This window comes from Drosophila busckii, chromosome 2R (assembly GCF_011750605.1).
Source record: "Drosophila busckii strain San Diego stock center, stock number 13000-0081.31 chromosome 2R, ASM1175060v1, whole genome shotgun sequence".
NCBI classification, from domain to species: Eukaryota; Metazoa; Arthropoda; class Insecta; order Diptera; family Drosophilidae; genus Drosophila; species Drosophila busckii.
The window spans coordinates 7,505,671-7,526,771 of record NC_046605.1 but is presented as its reverse complement, the minus strand read 5'-3'; the positions used below and the strand labels follow the sequence as shown (position 1 = coordinate 7,526,771).

At 44.3% G+C, this 21,101-nt stretch overlaps 4 protein-coding genes across 11 annotated transcripts in view; 2 read left to right on the top strand and 2 right to left on the bottom strand.

The window, feature by feature from the left end:
- Positions 1–3,591, top strand: part of LOC108596569 (protein slit) — a 67,074-nt gene extending 63,483 nt beyond the window's left edge. The window contains 1 exon segment of the mRNA XM_017982475.2: positions 21–3,591. Coding sequence (XP_017837964.2) covers positions 21–2,198 — 2,178 coding nt within the window. The 3' untranslated portion in view covers positions 2,199–3,591.
- Positions 3,592–4,831: 1,240 nt separating this feature from the next.
- Positions 4,832–10,465, bottom strand: LOC108594844 (nuclear pore complex protein Nup214). The gene is made up of 8 exons (XM_033293310.1): positions 10,378–10,465; positions 10,186–10,287; positions 9,983–10,121; positions 7,727–9,929; positions 6,576–7,675; positions 6,363–6,517; positions 4,996–6,314; positions 4,832–4,936 (listed from the first exon to the last, which is right to left on the bottom strand). Exons 2-8 carry the CDS (start codon positions 10,219–10,221, stop codon positions 4,912–4,914), a joined length of 4,977 nt encoding a protein of 1,658 aa, XP_033149201.1. The 5' UTR covers positions 10,222–10,287; positions 10,378–10,465; the 3' UTR covers positions 4,832–4,911.
- A 256-nt stretch (positions 10,466–10,721) lies between these two features.
- LOC108597154 (receptor expression-enhancing protein 1) lies at positions 10,722–17,729 on the top strand. 8 transcript variants are annotated; one of them, XM_017983556.2, is made up of 9 exons: positions 10,722–11,093; positions 11,200–11,279; positions 12,586–12,658; positions 12,712–12,909; positions 12,973–13,086; positions 15,438–15,700; positions 15,762–15,912; positions 16,521–17,310; positions 17,491–17,582. In XM_017983556.2, exons 2-8 carry the CDS (start codon positions 11,248–11,250, stop codon positions 17,307–17,309), a joined length of 1,620 nt encoding a protein of 539 aa, XP_017839045.1. In that variant the 5' UTR covers positions 10,722–11,093; positions 11,200–11,247; the 3' UTR covers position 17,310; positions 17,491–17,582. The 8 variants fall into 8 exon arrangements, with proteins under 8 accessions (XP_017839045.1, XP_017839046.1, XP_017839051.1 ...); XM_017983557.2 differs by having other exon boundaries at positions 11,160–11,279; XM_017983560.2 differs by lacking the exon at positions 16,521–17,310 and having other exon boundaries at positions 10,727–11,093; positions 17,491–17,722.
- A 1,834-nt stretch (positions 17,730–19,563) lies between these two features.
- On the bottom strand, positions 19,564–20,720 carry LOC108595090 (CCHC-type zinc finger protein CG3800). Its single transcript, XM_017980242.2, has one exon. It carries the CDS (start codon positions 20,496–20,498, stop codon positions 20,013–20,015), a length of 486 nt encoding a protein of 161 aa, XP_017835731.1. The 5' UTR covers positions 20,499–20,720; the 3' UTR covers positions 19,564–20,012.
- Between the last annotated feature and the right edge of the window lie 381 nt (positions 20,721–21,101).

Here is a 21,101-nt window from a genome sequence, read left to right as displayed (position 1 = left end):
CATATATATTTTGTTTGCAGGTGCGCATGGTGTGCAGCAATAATCGCAAGTACATCAAGAACTTGGATATTGTGCGCAAATGTGGATGCACCAAGAAATGCTACTGACTGAAAGATGCGACTACCCCATTGCTTATAGCAAGCAATAGCAGCTTAGATGTTAGCTTAGGAACAGAATTAAACTTAACTTATAACACACAACAACAACAAACTAATAACAATAATAATAATAATAATTATAATGAGAATAGTAGTAGAAATAGTAGTAGTAGTAGCAGTAGTAGTAGTAGTTATAGCTTTAGTAGTAGTTATAATGAAACGGGCGTGGCTGCCAGTGGGCAGGCGGCAACGTCATTTGGGCAGCAGGATGAGGAGCAGGCAGAGGATGATTATGCCATGGAAGACATGGACACAGAGCGCATGCAGGCGGACAACTATGACGATGATTTAGAAGAAGATGAAGACGATGATGATGATGATGATGGCTTAGAGCCAGATGAAGATGATGAGGAGCCAGAGCAGCTGCCAGATCCCAAGAGTCTGGTCGCTGCTGAGGAAGAGGACATGGGCTACGATGAGGATGATGAGCGTTTGGCCTTGGAACGGCCACGCACGCAACGTCCACGTGCCGATGAGGAGCACTTTGTCAATGAGGAGGGCAGCGGCGGTGGCGCAGGCAAGGCGGCACGCTTTAGACCCAACACCAGCTACCGACTCAGTCAGCTGGAGAACATACGCAAGCGACTGCTGACCGAGTCGGAGCGACAGGCGCAGCTTGCGGCCGCGGTGGCTGTGCCGAGCACTGCGATCGATCTGCGCGAGAGCAGCGGCCATTTTGCTAACGATGACGAGGATGGCGAGGATAACGATGACGGCGTCGATGATGAGTACGCCGACAATGGCGGCGATGCCAACACTGGCGCTGGCTTCTTCAACTCGCAGCGCGCCAAAGGCGGCGCCAACTCGAATCACTATTTCCGCAAGAATAGCAACGATGCCATCAAGATTATATCCACGCCGCTGGGCAAGGTGGGCATTGTGTATCAGCAGACGCCCAGCGAGGGCGAGAGCGCTGATCAGACGCCGGGCCAGGCGCAGGTGCCGCAGAAGCCAGCGACGCAGTTTACGGACTTTGACGCCTTGTCGCCGGATCCGGAGAGCAGTCATCGTTTTCCATCGCCACATCCGAAAATAACGCCCGTACTAACACCCGATGGCAAGGTGGCGCTGCTTTATCGCGGAGACTCGGAGAGCTCCAAGTACGAGCCCATACGCAATATAACGCACAAGTTTGCCGAGACGCCGCCCCAAACGCCTGCAGCCAAGTCCAGAGACGACTCCTCCGCCGACGATTCGGCCGATGAGAGCAGCTACACGGACAGCGAGGACGAAAGCGCAGGCGATAAGCCAGCGCCGGCTGCAGCTGGAGCTGCTGCTGTTACCAGCAAGCCGCTGCAGCCGGAGATCTTGGAGCCGCCAGCGCATGCGCCCAATGGTGGCTCGTTTATTATACGACCCACCTCGGACTCGCTGCTGCCCATGATCAATCGCCCGCTGTCCGAAGTGCTGGGCATTAAGAAGAATCAGTTCCAGGAGACGCGCGTGCGTGATCAGTTGCCATTGGGCACAGATGCAGGCGCAGCACGTCCGCTGCAGCCGCAACAGTCCACTGAGCAGCAGCAGCAGCCGCCGCAGCAATCCAGCAGCCATTTGCATTTCCTTACCAAGGTGAATCTCGCCGAATATCCCACGGGCAAGCAGCCGCTGTCCGGCGGCAGCAATCGTGACTTTGACTTCAGTCGCGACAATACGATGCTGGACGAGCGCTCGCGTGTGCGTGAGCTGGAGGCGCAGCGAGAACGCGAGCGTGAGCATAATGAAGCCACCAGCAAGGGCACCGAGGCACACACCATTGCCAATGAGCAGCTGCTGTCCAAGACGGAGGTCATCAATTTGGCCATAATACCGCAATTCGATGAGGATATGGAACGCTTGCAGCGGCTGCATGAAAGCTCAGGGCTGGGACGTCGGCATCATCGCGCACGACATCGCCACAAGGTCAACGAGGAGGATCTCTCTGGCATACATTGCATCATGCAGGTCATGATGGCGATTGCTGCAGTCTCCACAGTGTTTGGCATGCTCGGCACGTTCTTCAAGCAGCGCATACTCGATCAGCTGCGTCTCATGCACTGGTAACAAAGGGTGGAGTTCCAGGAATACCCCAACAAAGACTTGCAACTACAATTCCCAACAACAACAACTACGACTACTACTACACGCATACACATACACATACACACATACTAAGTATATACTCGTATCATATGCCATACTAAACCCATATACATACAACTATGCATTATATACTCTATATACGATACGCTCTATATAACTTCATATATAAATTACTCAACGCAGTGCTGTAAATGAATCGTTTCGAGCTTAAACACACATTCGATATCGAATTTTCGAAGTCAAAGCAGCACTCTTATACGCATTATAACAAAGCATAACTTATACTCTCTCACTCTCTCTCTCTCTGTCTAACTCTACTTATATTTTATATATTGTGCGGCCTTTGGCTTTGCTTTCCTTTCCTTTACTTCTTATATACTTTGGTCACTCTTCTATATATATATATGTATAACAAACTATATACTATATACTTACTAGCAAGCTACCCAGGCGATGTACATAGCACGGCAAATAATAACTCAACAAAAACTGATATGTATCGCAACTGTAGCCCCTGCCCAACCAAAAACAAAACTCCACTCCACTTCAATTTTTAACTCATTTTACAATTTATGTACAAATTTTTCAAATATTTTCTACAACATTTCTGCCATATTTCATACAAGACAAACAAATACAAATATAACACAAAAGCTTTAAGCAAATCATTGCATGTGCCACGCCCCTGCCACTGACAAAATGCACGCGCTCTCAATACAAACAACATTCCCGCCCACTGCCTGCCCGCCCGCACGCCCCGCCCCTTCAAAGAAAAAAAGGTTAACATTTGTAGCATTTGCTGCAAAGAATTTCCTTTTGTAGATAGCATACAGTTGTTTAAAGTTGATAAACGATAAAAACCAAAAAACAATTTAATAACTGCACACACACACACACACACACAACTTGTAACGGTCGTTCAAAACGTGCCGTGCTCTCAAAGAAACGAGTAAAACGATAATAATATTAACAATGTGCATAATAACTTGCTGTAAGTTGCTCAACAACACAACAACAACAACTTTAACAACAACAACAATAAGCTAGAACAACAGCAAGCGTTACGAATTTTCAACAACAACAACAACAAGTTTGTTGCTACGTGTTTTTCCTAGTATTAGTTTACATTTAAAAAATCGAATTAACTTATAAATGGTAACTAAATGTGTGCAAAACGAAACTAACAATTAAACAATTAATATAAAATCGGATAACAAACATCTAAGCTGGGTAGTCGCATGTAAATCTCTAACAATTAACAATTACCAACCTAAGTTAGTCCTAATTAATTAAATTAAACTTATATAATACGAACAAAAGTACGAAACAAAATGAAATACAACGCAATGCATTTAAAAACCTATATCTATATCTATATATATATATATATATGTATGTAAACCAATTATTTATACTAATCTATATACTACTATATGTATGCTGTGTGTATGTAAACTCTATATGTATATGTAATTGTTTTCGATTATTTTCTTTCCACTATTTATGTATATCCTACTCTTCATACATATATGTACGATATTTGTGTAATATTATGCTTTTAATTTTTCTGCGCATTTATTAAGTTCGTGTCTCCACGCATACATACATACGTATTATATACATACATACATTATATAATATACATATATATATATATTTTTATTAATGTATAACTCTATGCGCACTAATTATATGCATATATATTATGTATGTATATGTATAACCAATTGAAAATATATTGTGTAATAGCTGTTGCTAAAAGTTAACTATCAGTTTTTATTATTATTACCTACTATATTGTTTTCTGGTCATAAAAACCACAATTGAAATTTATATATAACGAAATCAAGTTTGGGCATAACCGACAACAAAATGCTTTGATTTATGTGTGTAATATTTATTTGGTAATAAAACTGGCAAATATGTTCAAATTTATTGTCTTCACCATTTTTATTCAAATTGGCGTTGTACAATTTTTAGGCTACTAATTTTTAGCTTCTGCTGCTCAGTTATACTTCAAATGGTAAAAAGGACTTGCAATATTGCACCGCAAGACATTAATCTATCAATCTGCATTCAAGAATGTTTAGAATTGTAAAAAAAAATTTTCTGAAAAAAATTCAAGGGGTAGGTCGCAAATTTTGCCTAAAAAACACAAAATGCTCTTTTTCTCGGAAACCGCAAGGACTATTTTGATGTCCTTTGGCCTGCAAGTAGTGCTTATTGAGACCTTTCAAATGACACAACTCAATGGACGAAAGTCCTTACAGAAGCCGAGTTATATGCATTTTTTGCTATACAGAAAAATGTCTATATCTCCGAAGTCCTTTGCAGAATTAGGACGAAACCAGTGCCAAATGATGTTGTTTTAAAAGGACTATCAACTGGCAAAAGGACATCAACATCCTGCCACTAGTTACTGAGAAAACAAGAATTTTTTGTTTTTTGGCAAATTTTTCGCGTTTCTTGGCAATTGTTACGGCTAGTCAAACAGATCGATATGGGAATCGCACTCTCGTGGTAAACAGCGCGTTCTTACCATAAATAAATTATATTATCATTAAAAGAAAAACTAAATGTTTTAATTGGTAGTTTTAATGATGCAAACTTTACAGTAGACATCAAAGTTTTTATTTATAATAAACAATACATTCATAGAATTCATTAAACATGCTTAGCGATAGGTCATAAAGGATGAGCTGCAAATAAAAGAATTTGTATTAAAGCAATGGAATTTATTTTAAAGCATACAACTTACCCGCCATAGGCAGGCTTCTGGGCATTGGAGTTGCCAGTTTGCGCCAGATTGCCAAATGAGAGACCGGAATCGGTGCCACCTAGAGTATCAAAAATGTTGCCCTCTGGTGGTTTAGCTGCTGGGGCACCAAACGCCGGTGGCGAGACAATGCCAGTGGTAGCACCAAAGCCGCCAAAGGCCTTGGGACTGCCAAACGAGGCGGCACCGCCAAAAGTAGGACTTGCGCCAAAGGCGGGACTGCCACCAAATACGGGCTTGGCACCAAAGGCGCCTGGTGGGGATTGCGGCGTTTGCTGTTGTTGCGGCGAGCCAAAGCCAGTTTGAGCCACCGAACCGCCGCCACCTGCAGCAAAGCCACTGCCAAAGCCGCCGGGCGCAGGAGCTGACTGCGCAAATGTGCCAAAGCCAGCGCTGCTGCCGCCAAAGATGGAACCACCTGAAGCAGGCGTGGCTGCTGTGTTGGCAGCTGCAGCACCAAAGATCGAACCGCCGCCGCCACCGAAAACAGAAGCTTGTGGTTGAGCCGCTGCAGCGCTAGCGCCGCCAAACAAATTATTTGGTGTGGCTGGACTAGCAGCTGAAGCAAAGACGCTTTGTCCAAATATAGACCCTTGGGCAGCAGGCGTAGCTGGAGACTGCGCATTGCTGCTGCCGCCAAAGATTGAACCACCGCCACCGAAAGGTGAAGCAGCAGCAGGCGCAGGAGCAACAGCAGCAGCGGCGCCACCAAAAATAGAAGCAGCAGCAGGCGCAGCCGCTGCTTGGCCAAATATGTTGCCAGTCGAAGCGGGCGTGGGTGGAGTTCCTGGTGCTGCGGCTACAAATGGTGAAGCAATTGGACTGGCAGTAGCAGCGGCTGCAGCGGCAAATAGACCGCTAGGTGGCGCTGCCGCTGTTGCAGTTCCACCAAATACGCTGGCCACAGGCTTAGGCACATTGCCAAATATATTTGCGCTGGGCGGCGTATTGGCAGCAGCAGCGAACGGACTAGGAATAGCAGCTGCTGGTGCAAAGGTATTGCCGGTGCCGCCAAATACAGATGAAGTGCCAGTAGTTGCTGGAGCTGGCGCGCCAGCGCTTAAGCTGCTAAAAGCATTGGAGAAACTGAAGCTGCTGCCAGGTGCCGCTGATGTTGTTGCTGCTGTTGAGGCTGTTGTTGCTGCTGGAGCTGTTGATATTGGCGTTGTTGCTGCTGCTGCAGTTGTTGCTGTGCTGACTGCAGGCGCAATTGTAGCTGTTGTAGCCACAACTGGTGTTGCTGTTGTTGATGTAACTGGCGCTGACGCTGCTGTAGTTGCAACAGCAAATGGTGATGCGATTGCTGCTGCTGTAGTTGTGGTAACAAATGGTGAAGCTATTGCTGCTGCTGTAGTTGTAACAGTAAATGGCGAAGCTATTGCTGCTGCTGTAGTTGTGGTTGCTGCTGCTGCTACGCTGCCAAATAAGCCTTTGCTGGCAAAAGGACTCGCAGTGCTGGCGGTAGTCTGACCAAAGCCGCCAAATATATTCGCAGGCGCTGCAGCTGTAAATATAGAAAATTAAATTAATTTTATATAAAAAGCAAACATATGCATACATACAAGTATTTTCAGTTTTTGTTGTTGGCTTGCAAATGTTTACAGTGCCAAAAAGATTGTCCACGGGCACGGACTCGGCGCTGCTGCTGGAGCTAACTGCAGCTGCTGCAACTGGCGCTGCTGCAGTTGTTGGCGCAGCAACTGGAGCTGCTGTTGTTGTTACGCTGGCGCTGCTGCTGCTTACAGCAACTGTTGCTGCTGCTGCTTCAAAGATATTGCCAGCTGGCTTGGACGCTGCAGCGCTGCTCAGCGTGCTGCCCACACCGGCAAAGCTAAATGGTGTGCTGGAGCTGCTGCCAATGGCATTGCCTGCATTGCTATTAAAGCCAGCAAAGCTGAAAGGCTTGGGCGCAGCTTCAGCTTTGGGTGCTGGCTTGGGCGGCTCAGCAGCAGGTGCTGCAGTAGTCTTTAACTCCAATGGCGCTGTCTGTTCCGACTTGGCTGCTTGTGGCTCCAGCGTGGGCTTAGGCGGCTCTTGCGTTGTGCTGCCAAAGCCAGCAAACAGATTTCCAGCAGTTGCTGCAGGCTTGGACGTGCCGCCCATGGGCAGTAGCGGCTTGCTGTTGGCAGCAAAACTAAAGCTGCTGCTGGTGTTGCCGCCACTAACACCAAAGAAACTTGTGCTGCTGGTTTTGGTGGTTTCAGCTGCGGTCAGCGTAGCGGTGGTTACCGTTGCAGCTGTAGTCTTGACAAACGGACTGCTCTGGCTAAACACAAACTGATTGGCTGCTGGCTGCTCCTGAGTGGGCTTTGGCGCAGGCGCAGCAGCAGCAGGCGCTAATGTTGCTGCTGGCTTGGATGCGGTGGGCTTGGGCAGCGCTGCAGCTGCTTGTGTAGCTTTGTGTGCCACTGTTGGCTTCGCTGCAGCAGCAACAGTTGCAGCCGCTGCTTTCTTTTTGAGCTCCGCCTTGCGTTTGGTTTCCAGTATTACCTCAGATTTGAGACCCACGCGATCCGGACGCTGTGGACTGATAATGTGCAGCTTGTGCTGCTGCAGCATTTGACGCAGACCTTGCAACTTTTGCTGCGTAAGCTTGGCGCGATTTGTATCCACTGCCTGATGCAGACTGAGCGAGAGTATAGAATCCGCCAAAGAGTCAACGCTGCAATAAAAATTATATAAGTAAATGCAGTATGAATTAATTATTAATTACTTTTCGTTTTGACGCGTGCGACTGGGCGTGGCCTGCAGCAGTCCACGATCCTTGAGCTTGGCTTTGATGCTTTGCTGTGTAAGGCGTTGCCTGGACGCCATATTCTGCAGTCGCGTCAAGCGTTGATAGATGCCCTCCAGACAGGGCATATGCATTTTGGATTTGGAGCTGCGACGCAGCACATCCTGATACTGCTCCCATTGTGCATCGATATTTTGTGTTGCCAGCTGTAGCTGCGCTTCATTGGCTGCCACATAGCTCTGCAGACGCGTTAGTTGACGTCTGCCTGCTGCATCGAAGCTATTGGAGCTCATCAGACGTGTTATATCCGGCTGCTTGTACACTTCCAGCTTGGCACGGCATTCGGCCATCATGGCATAGGCTTCATTTAAGGACTGCCGCAGCGTTTGCACATCCAGCTCAAAGTCTACATCCTGCGCTTGCTCGTTCAGCTCCTGCAGCTCATCCAAACGCAGTGCGTAGGTTTTGATGCTAGCAGGCGATTCTATTTGCGCCAATATCGCGCGAGTTTGCTGCTTTTGCTGTGCGATTTGCTCCGAGAACGCTTGGATTTGTAGCTGCATTATGTCTGCCACAATGTCATCCAGTTCGCCAGCGCTTAGTTCGCTTTTGACTGCTGTGGGCGCAGCTTTGGGCAATGCTGCTGACGTCGCTGGTTTGGCAGTTGCAGGCACAGGCGCAAATGTGGGCGGCACTGTATACAAAGGTTTGTTGTTGACTTTATTGATCTGCAGCTGTGACTGCGCCACTGTTGCTGCTGGCTGCGCTGCTGGTTGCTGCTGTTGCGCTGGCTGTTGTTGCTGCTGCTGCGGTGGTGGCTGCATATTTAAGCCAGTTGCTGGTGGTGTTGCTGCTGGCGGCGCTGCCATGCCAAAGCTAGCAAACGGTTTGGCAGCTGGTGCGCCAAAGTTAAGCGCATTTCCCGTTCCACCAAAGCCACCAAATAGCGACGCTGGCTTATCCTTGTTAGGTGCCGGTGTTGACGTCACTGCACTAGGCGCAAAAGCAAAGGAGCTTTCATTCAATGGCGTCAAAGCAGGCTCCACAGCAGCCACTGGTGCTGGCGCTGCAGCAACTGCTGCAGCTGGCTGCTGCGCCTCCAGCAGCGCACTCAGCTCACAAAATTTGCCAGATGAATCGGTTAGTGGTGGCGGTGGAGAACAAACGCTTACAGCGCCAGCTTGCAGATTCAAAAAATTAAAAGTTAGCAGCGATCCTTCGGAGCTGAGCACATGCACCATGGGCATGCTGGGTAGTTGCTGCTCATTAATGCTCAACTGATGCGTGCTGCAGGTGTCGTAGACAAACCCCAAAGGAAAAGTTTCATCCTGCGTGTCTTCGCTAAGTGGCAGCTCTATGCGCGCCTCATCCAGCAGCGTCAACTGTTGCCAGCTGGGTAAGTCACCCGCTTCAGATGTGCCCAGTACGCCCACTTCAACGCCGTTGGCGGAGCTCAGCAGCAATAGATTCCATGCGGCCACATGTGTAAAATGAAACTGATGATTGCGTGGTCCATTCAAGCTGAAGCAGATGTCATAATAATTTGTATATGTGGGTGTGCCGGCCTTGGGTGCATTAACTATATACAAGGCGGGACAGCAGTCCTCGCCATGCTGCAGAAAGATGACCGCAAACTGAAATGTGGACAGCCAATGCACCGCAATGGTATCGAAGGGTCCATCGTGCACGTTGGGCGGACAGACAAGCGTCTTGGCGGGTGTTAGATCGGGCTTGAACTGCTGCAACCGTCCATCGGGAAAGCCCAGCACTATCTGCTTGCCCTTAGGCGACCAACAGCCACACTTAACCTGTTGACTCTTGTCCAGTGAGTGCAGCTCAAAGTTTCCGCCCTCCTTAAGCGTGTACATGCCCAAGGCGCCATTGCTCAGTACCACAGCCAAGTTATTGGGCAGCACAGGATTCCACAGCAGCTGCACGGCATGCACATGATCCTCCGGCGCCAGGCGTATGTTATAGAGCGTGCCTATATTGGGCGTCATAAACGATTGTACAGCGTATATATGCAGCAGACTTGTGCCGTTGGTATGTGTATAGTTTATAGCCAGCAAGTTGCCATCAGCGCTGCAGCTCATATAGTTGGGTATGTTGGGCAATGGCACCTGACGCACCAGCGGCTGCTTGCCGCTAGCCTTCGCTGTCGCCACATCTTTAATTATAATAACTACAAAGAGAAATACTATTAAGCAGTTGTTTTACATTATAACACGCACCTACCTTTCAATTCCGGCGCTCTGGGATTGCCAGCAAATAACAGACCACGGCTGCTGGACACTGCGAGCAGTTTCACATTGCTGCGTGGTTCGCCACATTGTCCAAACAACGTAAACCTATCTTGCAGCTTGAACTGCACCTCCTGTTAATCAAAACGTACACTTTTTGAAGCTAATTTATATAATATTTATATTATCTTTAGTTACCTGCGTGTCTTTGCAATTGGGTGCATTTTGCGCCATTTTTGCGTGGGTTTGCTAAATTGTTAAACAGCGTCCAAGAAACGTGACAAGTCTTTTAGTTACACGCTGCAAGTAAATAAGCATAAGCAGAACATAAGTAAGACTAATACTTTGCTGCTTTTTGCATAAAGTTTGTTAACAAATTGTAAAACTTACTCAAGAAATTTGCAAATTCAAGCCGCATTGCTCTAGACTTATAACAGTGCTAGAGTTGCCACGTCACTGCGCAGCTTTTCGAAGTATCGATACTTAAGCAAGACCAAACGAAATGCGTGCAATGCAGTGCACTTTTTTATTGGAAAATACTTATAAATACACTGTTAGTCATTCTTTATGCAATATAGCTTTAAGTGTCATCAATGGCATTACCAAATTTGAATTTATGCATGCACGCGCCAATAATTCGATTTTTATAAAAATTATGTGTTGGCAATGCCGTAAGCATCTGTTTGTTATCGCTTTGTTTTGTTATCGAGTTATACACACACAGCTATCGCCAGCTGTGTTGTTGTTTTTCTATCTCTGTCTGCGAATTTGTTTAACAAAAGCGTTGTTCGCGCGCGCAATGCAAGCTGAAAAAGTGCAAAAAACTCGTGCATCCAGACAAAAAATGTAGTTGAATTTACTGAGGCAATTAATTAAAGCTGTGCTGTGCCAACAAGGTGCTACTGCGTTGCTAGTTGCTCTGGCTGTTGTTGTAGTAGTTGTTGTTGTTGTCATCACATATGAAACACAACGAAATAACAAAGCACAACTTGAAAAAATAGAGTCAAATTTTGTTTATATTTTCAAACGTTTTGTTACTATAAGCTAAGTAAGCAAAAATAGAACGCACATAATAAAAGTGGTTGGTTGTGCAAGACGAAAACAAGGTGAGTTACATATCCATACAGTTATAACTGTGAAAAGCGCACGATTCTAATTACATTTGCGTACAGTTCTAATTGAATTTTGTTTTTATATGACACCAATTAACAGCCAAGTGGCGGCAACGAAGCATAACAAAGGACGCACAAAGCCATCAATATGATCAGCAGTTTAATTTCACGACTTATAATGTGAGTATGAGACATAGAACAAAAGAATGTGGTAGCGCATATACAAGACGAATTTAATATACACTGGCAGAAAAAATTGAGACTTTTAAAAGAGATGCGCAAACTTGCGTGTGAAAATAATTATTTTTTTAAGTGGAGTCCCCAAAGACACAATTTTCGACAAAGAGCAGTGTAACTCATATGCGGCTAGCAACACACATACACGCTCACTTTCGTCGTTGTTGTTGTTGCTGACCCCCAAAATGATATGAGTGAGCCAACTCTTTTATTTTTACCAGTTTTTGTGGCCTCGTTGTGTGGTTAACTGAAAAATTTGTATGTTTTTTGATTCTGTTTCCTAATTGTGTGGGCGTTACGCTTGAGATTTCTTGAGCTTTGGTTAATTGTTTGGGATTTTATTAATCAGCGAGCAGAGTTACCGTTACGCCTGTGTGTGTGTGTGTGCAACGTCAAAGCCAATTGAACAGGCACCAAATATGGCATCAGTGTGTGCGCGTCGAGGTTGACGCACTTGCCTTGCCGCAGTTTTTCTATATATATGTATATGGAGTCTATGAAATATGCCAATGTAAACACTTGTCGCAAAACTCCATGTAAATTTCGTTTGCTGCATGTGATTTTAATAATAGCAAGCGCTCAGCAGAGAGCAGCAAAGAGAGTGAGCGTAAGATTTTCAATTGCATTAGAACTCTCGAACGGTTTCGGCAGTCTATTTATAGCTGGAGCTGCTGCTCTGGCATAGATCGGCGCAGCATTAGATATTGAAAAATAGTCTTTGTTAGTCGCTAGAGCAGCTAGGAGAATAGCGCTATGCTTCGGCCATGAGCCGGCACAGTTATCTGCAGGAGCAGTTGCTCTATCAGCCGCAGCATCCAGTTAATCTAAAACGCCTGCGCCAACAGGCAGCAGCGTTGCCCATTTACGCTCGCAGCTATTCGCTGGAGGAGCAGCAGTTGGCACAAGCGCAGGCACAAGCTCAATTCGTGCCCGTCTACAACAAGTTTATCTATCCACATGAATCACTCAATCCCATCTATACGCATGACTCGCTCAATTCCTTGAGCAGCGACTATACGGATTATGACTATGAAACAAGCGCTGGTTTCATTGTGGAGCAAGCGGTGCCGCCGCCAGTAGCCAGCACCAATGTAGTACAGAATCTGAATGCGCTGGGTCGTTTGCTTGAGCTGCTGCAGCGCTTGCCGCTGCCATGTTTATCCTTCAATACGGCCTGCATCTGCTCGCTGATCATGATATTTATAGCGCCACGCAGCTGTGCACAGACTTTATTGTTTCCCGCTTTCAGATTATTTTTCGGTACACTCTATCCGGCCTATGCCTCCTACAAGGCGGTGCGCACAAAGAACGTCAAGGAATATGTAAGTATATCGAATATGCCAAAAGCAAAAGTTAACTATATTATATTTGTTAGGTAAAATGGATGATGTACTGGATTGTGTTTGCTTTTTTCACTTGCATCGAAACATTTACGGACATATTTTTGGCTTGGTTTCCATTTTACTATGAGATCAAAGTGGTTATTGTCCTGTGGCTGCTATCGCCAGCCACCAAAGGCAGTTCCACGCTCTATCGCAAGTTTGTGCATCCGATGCTAACACGTCGGGAACAGGTGTGTGCGCTCTTTTCAATATTTAGCTGTATATAAATATAAATCTCTCGCTGTTTGTTTTAGGAAATCGATGAGTATTTGAATCAGGCACGCGAACGCGGCTATTCAGCTGTGTTGCAACTTGGCTCCAAGGGTGTAAATTATGCCACAAATGTCATCATGCAGACGGCCATAAAGGTAACTAAATCTACAAGCAGAACAACAACTAAACGCACAACACATACATAACACACACACACACACATGCACATACATTTGGCACAATTTATCAATCGCAACTGAAAAAAAAAACAACAACTAAATATTTGCCAGCAGCGTCGTTGCATAAAATGAGCAGCCACAGCCAGCCAGCCAAGCCGCCTCTCACGCCACGCCTTCACATTTTTATGTATATGTATCAACTATATACGCTATAGTTGTACAAATATATATATAAACATTTTTTGCGCAATGTTCTACGCTCGCTCTCTAGCTGACCAGCTCGCGTTGCTCAATCTCATCATTAACAACAACAGCATCTATACTCATCTCAGCATCTCTGTACACATCTTGAGCAGCTGCCGCGTGTCAACTGCGCCTCTCATTTTATTGTTTTCATTAACTTAAACTAAAATATCATGCTCATTGTTTGTAGTTTGTAATTTTGTTTGTATTTTTTAAATGAAAAATTCATTACTGTGTGCAGCGTATTATAGAATTAGCCGATAAAATGCCATGTAGCTGAAACGAATTGTAATAAAAATTGAAGCAATCTTTTGTATAGTCTAGTGTTGACCCAATATCGAAAACAAACAAATCGCTTGAAGTCTAGACAGATGTATAACTCAAGCGTGTGTAAACAAAGTACTTAGAAGTAAATAAATTAAGTCAAGTAAATGCATTTTAAAAGTTGCAGTGTTCATAAGCTTTGCAGTCTAATTGAGTGTAGTCATATGTCATATGCTCAGGTCAAGTTATCAATTAGGTCAATTTCTTTCCTCAATTTCTTTTGGCATGCCAAACACTATATGCATTCAATAATATGCCGAAGCTATCAGATTTACAGTCAATTAACATATACATACAAATCAATTGCGGTTTATTCATGTAAAAATATATATGTATATATATCTGCGCTTCTAGGTATATATGGTACATATTAATAGACTAAGGGATTGGCATGCGCTAACCACTCGTTACTGAATCATTGCTATATGTGTGTGTGTGTGGTTGTGTGTGTAGTCACTGCCCTCTTTGTTCCCTTGTTTAGAGCTATAGCAACAATCTTGCTACAGTAGACGCTCCCAAATGAATTTAAAATACGAATTATTGTTATTTTATTATAACAATAATAAACTACATTTTTTTAAATTAAATATTTTACATAATTTATATAATAGAGAGAGCATATTAAGCTAGAGCATAATCAATAATGAATAAGTAATGCCTTTTGTTTAGTTTTAAAATCTTAGTTATTTGCACAAACTTTCTTGCCATAAATTTAAATCTAAAATTCAGGTTTTCATATCATATTTGCAAATCTGTAGACAAACAAAGCTTTATATATATTTAATGCATATGTTTATATATCATGCCATTTAATTGCCATACATTTGTTTAATTTTAAGCTTAAGTGTTTCTGTTTTGTTGCCTAATTTGAATTAACGTTTTCTTTTCCCTTTTAATTTCTTTCTCACTCTCACGTTTCTTTGCATTTTTGACTTACAAACAAACAAAAATCAATTAAAACGAATTGCACACAACTGCACAACGCGCTGCCTGCCTTCAATTGCCTGCCTGACACTACTAAAACTAATCCCCGCGTCACGCTGCTCCGGCCACGGCTGTCAACCCATTAAACGCCCAAACAGACCATACAAATGGCCTCGTCGTCGGCGACTGAGGTGCGCGGCCTGCAGGGCTCGCAGTCGGCGAATAATCTGTCCGGAAGCCGTGATATGCTGGACGCTAGCGATTTGCTGCTGCCACGTTCCAGTTCGCTGACTGTGCTGGAGAGCTTTACGGACCAGCAGCGCATGATCATCACTGAGCTGGACGAGGGAGCAGTTGATGCAGGCGCAGCACGTTTGCGAGATTTACCTGTGCGCAAGACCAGAAATGTGCGCGCTGCTGGAGTTGAGCGTCTGACGACTAAGCGTAGCACACGCGGCAGCTCCAGAAACCATGAAGTTGAGTCGCTGCCAGCGGCTGTGAGCCGTAAGCCGCGTCGGGGGCTGCGCGAGGCCACACCCGATGTGGACGTGGAGGCGGATTAGGAGCTGCGCACTGCAACGAGCCATACATAGTTCCATATTGATACTCAGCGCTAGCTAAACCAAGCGAATAACAATTACACTCACTTAATCACAAATGCGTCATGTCATTATCAACGCCACTATTAGTTATTAATACAAACATATTTTTTATACAATATTTTTTTATAAACACTTACGTATATATTATTTATTCATGTGCCTAGTTGTAATTACATTTAATTAAAAATTTACAAGTGCTTATCGAGCTTGAACAAATCTTTTGATTTCCCCAAGGGCGGTGGCAACTTGGTGCAGACCATCAAGCGCAGCTACAGCCTCAGCGATCTCAGCGAGCCCGATATGCATCGCACCCAGGACGAGCTGGACGAGGTTATGGCCAGCAGCACAGTCATGTTGCGTCCACAGCCCACGCGCTTAATGCGCCAACGCCATCAGACGCCCGTGGGACGCTCCGCCAGCGGCACACGCCATTCCACTGGCATGTACTTTACGGAAGTTGATGTCGCTGGCGCCGGCAAGCAGTCTGGTGATTTCAAGTGAGTTCTGGCTTTATTTCCGTATATAGCTTATCTAATACGCTGCTCTCTATTCACACAGCTACAATATACGCAGCACGGATGACATCAGCTCTGGCTATTCGAGCGCGGAGCCGGTTAGTGCGCCGCTGGGCAACGTTGGTGTCGGCCTCAGTCGCACCTCATCCATGACAAATGCTTCCAAGGCGCGCGTCAAGTCCAAACGCAGCGAGGTTGGTATAGCTATCAATCAATCCATAACTGTTCAAGTAGCTGTAGCTAAGCCGAGCTGTTCGATATGCTATAAAAGACAAACTATCGTATGCTAAGGTCTTATTAAATTTAAGCTCACTTGCTAGATCGCTAGTAAGCACTTTATACTGTGCTATGCGCAAATATTAGCGCTTGAGATAATGTTAAATCATTTTTGTTTGCATTATCATTGCCTCAAATAACACTATGCAACAAATTTTTATATTTTTATACTTAAAAGATCTCTTTAAATTAATAAGCGTTATTCTAAATTTTTTAAAATTTATTTTATGTTCAGCCCATTCATATCTAATGTAATTTCATATATTTGTCTAGTGTTTTTTATTGTCAAAGTTATATTATATTCTTCCTTAGTTAACTAGAGAACAGTTCTACTATAACCTTTAGTTATATCCACTAGTCTTAAGCATTAATCTTTTGATATATATTTTTAAAAATATATTAGATTGATTCTTAAGAAAAAAATCTTATTGGATCTATAATAGTTGAAATGATAAGCATAAATAAGAACAGCTCGGCTTAGCTTTAAAATCTACAGAAAGCAATATTTAAAATAATTTGATATTAGCAATTATTGGAAGATATGCGTGCTGAGGTATATTTGGAAAATGAGCGTTATTTTCAAGCGTGCAGAGCGGAAATGTTAAGGCAACAAATGCCGCTTAAAATTGATGAAAGCGAGCAGGAGCAGCTGGACAGCAACGATGACAATGAATTCGATGATGATGATGAGGATGAAGAGCAGACTTTCTATGAAGCGCTGGCAAGCAAGGACTCTAGTCTAGAGCCAGAGCAAAAAGTGGAGCAGCTTAGCGACAATGAAGACTCATTTAAGGAGGCACTAACAACAGCAAGCACAGAGCTGACGCTTAAGGAAGAGCACGTAGAAGAAGCTGCTACCGAGGATGCGCCCAAGGCAGAGCAAATTGAAGAGCAAGCAGCTGCAGCTAAAGAGCAAGAGCTAGAGGAGAAAGCTGATTTTAATGCATTAACTGCAACTATGGATCCTTTTCTATTGGTAATGACCGAAACTCGACCAGCTGCACGACCAGTTTCGCCGCGTCAGCTGCTGGCCACGCTGGAGGATATTCAGCACAGCTTTCGCGCACAGCTGCAGCCAGAGATGCCTCTGCCGCGTCCCAAGGCGCAGCATAGCAAAGGACCAGCGCCGCCGCCACCGCTGCCACCTAAAAAGGAAAGACGCACACCAGAGCGCAGTGCACAACAAACGGAGCGCAGCAGGTCATCAGGTATAGGCCAACTATTCAAAAGCTTCAAAGATAATGTGCGGCGCGGCAGCAGTAGCAGCAAGGATGAGCAGCTGCCCACAACTGCCGCCAAAGAGACGCCCATTTGATGTAAGCTCCAACCACACAGCTCTGCCCGCTCCCAGCTCATGCAACGCTACGCTTGTCTGCTCTCCTGACTAATACCACGACTGCCTACTAACCAACTATGTTTTGCAGCATGTTCTAGCAATAATTATATTTAATATATATGTTGTACTAAAACCTTGTTACTTTGGCTTTATATTGCAGGACAAATCGATGTCTGCTAGCTGCACCACCTTGCCGCGCAGCAACAGCAGCCGCAAGTCGGATAAATCTCAGGCGTTAGGCGCCACTAACCAGGCCAAAACTCGCAGCAAGTTGGATAAGTAGTGCACAGCTACAAATTTAGCAGATTTAACTATTTTATTGCTTCAATTACTGTTTGGGGCACAAATTAAACTCATGTTTTAGTTTAAATTGTAACTGATATATATATTTAGTAATTGATACGATAATAAATAGTATATTTTGTTTGTGATTCTGTTATAGTTCTGCATTAAAAATAAATTCTTCAACTAAATGATATTAAAGGCTAAAGTTAAGTGCTATACAAAAAACAGGTTTTCCCAACAATTGTAATACCTAACCAAAAAAAAATTAAATTATGTATGTACTTGTAGCTTAAATTCATTGCATTATCAATAATAATAATAATATAATAAAGATAATATACATATGTAAAAGATTCAAAGTATATTGAAATATGTCATTATTTTTTTTAATAATTTAATACTGCTAACTTAAGCTTGGTAACCCTATACCAACATCTGCAGCTAAAGCTATACTGCTGCATACACATGCAGATACTTTTAAATGTATCTATAAGTATATAAAAAAAACCAGCTTGCAACACACAAGTGCCACCAGCAGAGCTACTTCGATTTATAGTCTTCACTTTGGCGAATATGTATCTTTTTTTTTGCCAGGCAAACTGCTTTAAGTTGGCGGCGTCGTCGCACATGCGCAGCAGCTGATGCGATTGCTCGCCTGACCTTGACCCTCAATCAGAGGAGAACGCGTTGCGCATTGCAGCCCAGACGCAAGCGAAACTTGTTGCCAAGTGCAACAGCAGCAGCAACAGCAGTCATGTTGTAGCCTCCATACCCAGCCAGCACACACACACACACTCACATGTACGTGTTTAAGTTTGCATGTATTCGTGTGTCGCTTGCAAGTTTTCACCAGCGAATGGCGACGACTGTACTTTGGCCAAAGAAGCAGCACACACACGTGTGTATTTGTAGGTAATGTGTGCACAAGCATAAGGAACCAAGGCAAAGAAAGCGGCACAGAAACACGCACACATGCTCATGTACATATATACATATGTATGTATACATATACATAGGCCATAAACAATGGGCAGCGAATTTTTGCTTTATGTGCTGTGCACACACCGGCGGAGATAGAGAGCAGTGGAGCGAGCGCAAGCAGAACAGGCCTGACTATCAGCTGCCGCGCCATGTGTTTCGCTTGCGCAGAAACCGGAGTGTTGGAGCAGAGAGCGCAGAGGGTAGGGGAGCAGAGCAGCAGCTGCTGCTGCATTTGCCGGCTCTGAGGCAGAGCACACAACTGGAAACCAAACTGGTTGAGCAGGCGTGCGTGCGTGTGAGAGCTGCGCTAAGCAGACAAAGAGAGCCAAAAATAAAAGTGCGCAAAAAGATAGACAAAAAAGGGGGAAAAAAAATAAAACTCGGAGTGGTATTTTTTGTTGGGGGGTTATTATTATTATTTCTTTTGTCTCAAATCAGCAGCTCCAGCATTTTAATTTACAATTAAAAAACAATCACAGTGATATTTGAATTTCATTTTTTTCTCATCATCTTCATAGTTCGCCTTACAATTGAGTTTCGTCTGTCTGTCTAACTCCTCATCCTCTCATGCTTAATCCGCTAGAGATCTTGCTTTTGTGTTGATGATAGGTGAAGTGCAAAAGCTCGCCGGCCGCAGCTTTGTGAAGTAACGCGTCTCTCTCTTCTCTTTTACCATCTCTGTACCGCTTACTCCAGCTCGCTCGCTCTCTATCAATCTGCTCGTTGTTGTTGTGGTGGTGTTGTTGTTGTTCTTGCTTCTGTTTTGCGTGTTGGAACTCCCAATAGGATATAGTATATATTTATATATCTTCTTTTCTTATTTTTTCTTTAAGGTAATTTATATATTCTTATATAGTTTTCATGTTGTTGTTTTCCATTCGTTATAGTTATTAGTAAATTCAAACACGTTTGCAGCAATAATAATAGGTAATAATAATCATAAAATGTTGTATTATTTGTTGTTGTCGTCTGTTCAGCTGAATTATTGTTGCTGCCTATGCTTCTATGCCTAGCTCCCTGGTTGCTGTTGTTCTTGTTGTTGTTGTTGCTTGTTCTCTACTATGACTGCAGGCTCAGAGCTTCGGAATTAGAGATGAGTTTGCTGCCTTAGATGATGGTTTGTGTATGGGATGTAAGTGTATGTGTTTGTATGTGTGTGTGAGTGAGGGGGGTTGTATTTGTCTGCATGTGTATGTGTGTCTTTCTCTGTTGATCTTGACTTGGTTTTCTTCTTTATTGCGGATTTTGTCGCTTCTTCATCATGCATGCTTGACATTTGCTGTTCTTGTTGTTGTTGTTATTATTGGCTGGCAATTGATTTTTTTCATTATTTTGTATAATTTTTTTCTGTTTTCATATTTCATATTTATTTTAGACAAAACATTTTTTTCGTTGATTTTTCTTCATGGACATCGCCTAGTTCCGACCTCCCTTCTCATCGCACTCGCGTCTCAGATGACCGCTCTTGCCACAGCCATAGCAAGTCTTTGACGTCTCCGGGCAGTTCTTCGAGATGTGTCCGGTGCGGTTGCACTTGTAGCATGAGACATTAGCGGGTCCCCCCGAGCCACGCTCGTTCACAGCCTCTGGGCAGTTGCGGACCCAATGACCGGGCTTGTTGCACTTGTAGCAAGTGGGATTGTCAGCCTGAGTACAGTCCTTAGAGATGTGGCCAACGCCGTTGCAGCGATAGCAACGCTCTGCCTCCTCGGGGCAGGCGCGTGCAAAATGCCCAAATTGGTTGCATTTGTAGCACTTCTCACGATTGCGGCGCATGCCACCGCCACCGCCTCCACCACCGCCGCCATCACGCATACCGCCGCCGCCTCCTGGACCTCCGCCGAGACTGCAGTCCCGGGCAAAGTGGCCCGGCCGGCTGCACTTGTAGCACGTGGCAGACATGATATTGTACTGTACTTGGGTTAATTAGTGATCCACAAAACTGGTTACCCACACGTTTCTTGATCTCCGCAACACACACACGAGCTTAACAGCTGCACGAGCTACCGCTGACTTGCGTTAAATGCAGCTTAGCAAAACTACAGGATATGCGAAACTCGTTCGCCGTAGTTTTCTCGACGCCAAAAAATTAAAATGGCTACCGCATAAAACTAGTACAATGGTATCGAAAGAATTTCAAGTATCGAGTACAAACCGGCGTTGAACAGTCACCCCAGCGTTCACACGCAGAGTTGATTTGCAAGCAATAGCTAAAAATGCCTCACTGCATGCTCCACGCGGAGCACATTGGTACAAGACAGTTCCAATCGGCCACATAATTCAAATTGTCAAATTTGTTGGTTATGATTTGAAATATGCATGCGTATAAAAATATATATATACAAGGCCAATTTCATTACAATTACGTAATTAAAGCTTTATACGTAGGTAAATTGCAGTAGCATATGGCTAGTCGCACACTTGTTCAAACGTAGAAAGCACAAAACACACTGGTGTCAAAAATTCGGCTACAGTAAAACCTGTCTGTTAATCATGCGTTCTATT